At 27.5% G+C, this 5,047-nt stretch overlaps 1 protein-coding gene across 2 annotated transcripts in view; it reads right to left on the reverse strand.

Moving 5' to 3' along the window:
- Positions 1-470: 470 nt before the first annotated feature.
- Positions 471-5,047, reverse strand: part of LOC107444823 (L-xylulose reductase) — a 16,810-nt gene continuing 12,233 nt past the window's right edge. Inside the window, exons 5-7 of one of the 2 annotated variants that reach the window (XM_016059053.4) lie at positions 4,014-4,178; positions 1,527-1,647; positions 471-712 (exon numbers count right to left, since the gene is read on the reverse strand). In XM_016059053.4, coding sequence (XP_015914539.1) covers positions 606-712; positions 1,527-1,647; positions 4,014-4,178 — 393 coding nt within the window. In that variant the 3' untranslated portion in view covers positions 471-605. The remainder of the gene's footprint in view (positions 713-1,526; positions 1,648-4,013; positions 4,179-5,047) is intronic. The other variant, XM_016059054.4, reaches the window with a different exon arrangement.

Raw genomic sequence — 5,047 nt, forward strand, 5'->3', positions numbered from 1 at the left:
CTCATTAAAATTTTTAAGATAAAAACATTTTAAGATTTTTCTTTTGAGTCGTAATAGCTCAGAGGGCAAAACGCTCGTTTTCCAGTGAGTTGATAGAGGTTCGAATCAACTGGTCGTACGAATTCTGCTCTTGGCTCGCCTCGACCGTAAAGCTACCGTAATTATTTTATATAATCTTTTCCTTAGTAGCATCAGTGTTTGTTAAAATAAATGAGATTTTTGGTTCAGATAACAATACATATCTGCTTAAAAGACAGACGTCTGTCTTAAAATGATAATATTTTTCTGTAAAATAATATTTTTCGTACTGTTACACTATCTGAAAGTTTTTTCCTTAAATTCTACAGAGTTTTTTACAGTGCTGTAATTTGGCGCACATAAAAATTCCAATATACTGTACTATGTATTTGTTTTACTTTCTAATAAAGAGAATTTTAAAAAAATGCCCATATATTGTGAAATAAGAAGGATTATATATTTGCCATATTTTATTATTATTAATAATGATAGCTGCAAACAGAAAAAAAATCTGAGTAAAGTGAAAAAAAAATCCTTATTATTAGTACAAATAAGGCTTTCAATGTTTAGTACAAGCTGACAGCAAATCAAATGGTAATTGACAGTCCTCCATCAATAGGTATTGTTACTCCATTGATCATGGATGCTTTGTCACTCAACAGGAATAGGACTGGGTAACTAATATCTTCCACTTCTGCAAAATAAGATAAAAATAATATGTATCACATTTTTGAACTGTACGAAATGATGCCTTAACATACAGGTCATCCTGGGTTACTTAAGCCACTGGTCATTTTGCTGGATAAGTTTTTGATGCTGATTTTAGAATCACGTTGAGTTTGCTTTTCACATTTATGTTCTGAATCGTCTGTTTTACTGTGCTCCTTTTTTACAGTGTCTAAATTCTTAAAACTTCATTTATATTTAAAATTGTTTTATCTTAAATCTGTGCTCTTGAAAAACATATCAAGTGCTTGTTGAATTTTATATTAGTTATTGATTTTAAATATTCATTGTCAAATAAATTAGGTATTGATTATATGAAGAGCTTCGTGCAATATAATGATAAGTATTATCTTTAAATGGCTCTGGAAAGTACTTTTAAAGAGCTTTTTTAGTGATAACTATGACTTCAATACTAAGGTTCGATGAGAAGTATTACATTTTAAAAAGAGCGGTTTATCACTGAATTACACCAAACCTTCCGTATGCTAAATCAAGCATTTAATGTTTTTTGTTAAAAAAGTGCAAAAGAATTCTTTTTTTTTTATTTTTATCTTTTTTGCTTATAACAACTGCACAAACAATAGATATCGCGTTTAGATTAGGCGCTAATACTCGTCGAATATAGAAAGATAAGGTACTTCTTTTCTTATTGTACAGATTAAGAAGTTTAATATTTGTTTCGAATTAATATGAATTGTAATGTCTGATATTTGTTTTTAACTAAAAATATGCAGTAAATACTAAATTTGAATTCTTTTTAAGTGAACAATATAAATGCTTACCATTATATCTTCCAAGGGGCAACTTTTCTTTCATTAAAGTTGCCACTGGGTTACCTGGATTAAGGAAATTTTCCGTCATTCTTGTGTGTACAACGCATGGGTTAACTGAATTAACTCGAATCTAAAATTTAAACAATATATAACGTAATATACATATATATATATATATATATAATTTTATGTTTACTATTATAAGCCAAGCACTACAGACACAAATTAATTTAAATTTATTTCAATGTTATTAAGGTAAATATTGTTGCTATGATGAAATTTTCATAAATTGAATATTTTAATTTAATCTTTTNCAGAAAGATATTAAATAAATTGACTAATATATATATATATAATGTTTAATTTACTTTACTTGTAAATTGCTTTTAAAGTTTTATTCGCTTTGTTACTCGCCCAGTAATAGCTTTAGATTGGCTTTAAATATTTCTATCTTTAACAATATAAATGATTGGTAATCTTAGATTAAGAAAGGTTTTCTTTCCCAGATTAGGAAAAATTTATAACCTTCTTGGATTTTACGCAAAATTTTTAATTCATGTTTTTTTAATATTCTTTGTACTAAACAAACTCCTGATGATATAGTATTATTAGACAGCACAAAAACTTACAAGACACTCAGAAAATAAAAGAGTCACTATATTAGATTAACAGAAATATCGCTTGATAATATTTAAAATTTCAATGGATTTTTCTCAAACCTTTATAGCAATAAAATGATACGATTTGGGTTTTTGATTAATTAAAAGTACACGTTTGTCAGCTTTTAGATTTTTTTTAAAAATCTAATTTTATTACAATTTAAACTGATGAAAACCATTTGGATGATACTAAACAATTCTTTCAGCATCTATTACATAAAATAGAAAATATTAATAAAAAGTTTAAAAACAGCAACTTTATTTAACTACCTATCAAAAACTATTGATTGCAGAATTGTATTGTCAAAATTTTGCCAAAAAAAAGTTAATAAGGAATCTGAAATACCGCATGCTTTATATCTTAAATAGCGATTGAGTGCCGGTCTTGTATTTTACATGTATAGAAAGATACTACAAAATAGAGTAAATATCCCTTATTAGTTTGTTTGTGAAAATTAAATAAGGAGGGTAAAAAGCATATTTAGATTTTTATCTTCCCGTTTCCAACTCTGGGACTATTAAGTTCGACCAGGAGAAGAAGCCTTATCTACTCAATTTTTATCTTGCTTATGCAGTCTTGTTTTATTTTAGGCATTTTGTATTTTTTTTCATATTAAACTAAATGCTTTTTCTCGTCTACTTTAACCTTAAGTTCCTTAGCGTAGGTTTAAATTGAAATTTTGTGAGCACACAAATAAATTTATTTACTTTGAAAATATACTAATATACATAAAAAAAGCTAATCAACGTTCTCTTAAGACTAAAAGATTCTACTTCCTTACATCAACCAACGAAAACTATGTATACACAATTTAGTCATTTCTCGAAGAACTAATTAATATTTTGAATACTTTCGCGTTTTATTTTATTCCTTAAAATATTTTCATAAAATTCTAAATCCATAGTTTTAAATTTTAAGGTGTAAGCATTTTTAAAACTCAAACTTTAAAAAACAATTTGGACTTTGAAAAACTTGTAAAATTACTTCTAACCTTGAAATTTAAAATTTGTTAATGATAGACCACATGTAAATAAACAAAAAGAGACAAAAAATATTTAGGGATATGTATTAGTTACTGAATAAATAAGGAAATTGCTTTTATATGACATCATAGGTGATTGGTTAACATCGAAGGTCAACATCGTATATTAACATACACTCTAAAAAATTCCGGATCAAATTACGGTAAAAAGCACCGGCACTCAAGGTGCCAGTATTTGTTACCATAAAATCCGTTTTTACCGATACATGTTACGTAACAAAAAAATCTGATATATTGTAATTTTTACAGTAATAATTACGGTAAAATTACTGAATCACTATAATTAAATAAATATTTCTCAGCATGAAAGTTTACGGTAAAAATGAATTTTACGGATGATGCACCCAAAGTGCCGGTACCTTATACAGTAATTTGATCTGGAATTCTTTGTAGTGTTGAGAAAGTTCAAGTGTTGGAATGAAAAATTGGTTAACATCGCAATATGCTTAATATTGTATGTTAGTTGTTAGGATGTCAAATTCTCTCTCTGTTTGAAAGGGATTTTTAACAATCAAATGTGCAGTCATGCAATTACATATGAAAGCATAACACAGATTTGATACTCTGTCCTTATTTAAGGAAAATTCCCGAATGATCATTTAGAGTTATAACAGCATTAACCCTACTCTTCTACAATTATTTTTTGCATTGCATTAAATGGGTTTAATTGATTATTACATTGCTTAAAAGTTTTCTTTCCTTAGCTTCGCTCGTTAAGCTGAAAATGGTTAAATGAGTTTAATTGAATTTAAGCATTTTGGTGTAGTTTTAATGGAGTAATAAGTCAAACCTACTCCAAAAGGACCGAATTCTACAGCCATGTTCCTGGTTAGCTGATCCAGGGCGGCTTTAGTTGCACCATAAATTCCATGATTTGGCACACCTTTTAAGCCTGAAATACTCGATATATTCACTATTGCGCCTCCTTTCCCTCGCCTCTTCATTCCGTTGATAACTTCCTATAAAAGCAACATTTCTTTTTAAAATATATATTATATCCATCAACAATTTCACTCAGACATATTTGCATATATTTTTCAATATTTTGTATTAATTTAGAACAAAATAAGTGAATTTTATATTTTGTATTTAATAATTTCTAATATATGAAATATAGCATGGGGCACCGGTAGCCCCTTCTGCTTTGAAGGTTCTTTCTTCTTTCTAACATGACTCACTTTCTGACAATAATTTTTCAAATTTGCACTTTTGTATAATGACTTAGATCTAAAAAAAAACATTTATTCAAAGTTGAAATTTAGTAAATTTAAATCAATTATTAAAAAATATTTCTGAATATGAATGATAAGTTTTAGTAAAAATACATTTTTACCAGTAATTAGAGTGTCAGAAAAATACATATAAAAGGAATAAAGGAAAAAAAAAACTATATACATGTATATATTTCTCATGGAATTTATGATTTATTTCCTGCCTTATGTGTCCTTGTATGTGCTAGGACATGACCTCACAATAACTGAATCCTAAATAAACATAGTCTCACGAGCGTCACAAGTCATGCTTTGATGTCACTAGGACTGGGCGATATTAGAAATTATATATCGTGATATATCGTCAGTTTTGCATCGCGATATAGCGATGTATCGCGATATAGTATTTTTGAATTTCATTTACTTTAAGGCACAGAAAGTCAGATTTCTATCAAGACTTCATACGCATATTGATTTAAATCAATTTATAAATTTGAAAATATATATGTTTTGCTAAAGAAAGATATTAAATAAATTGACTAAGATGTACAAATCTTACTTAAAATATTTATTGAAAAAATGTGTGTAGATACAGAATGAAATATTTGCACTTCTTT

Source organism: Parasteatoda tepidariorum, chromosome 2 (genome assembly GCF_043381705.1).
Source record: "Parasteatoda tepidariorum isolate YZ-2023 chromosome 2, CAS_Ptep_4.0, whole genome shotgun sequence".
Classification (NCBI taxonomy): Eukaryota; Metazoa; Arthropoda; class Arachnida; order Araneae; family Theridiidae; genus Parasteatoda; species Parasteatoda tepidariorum.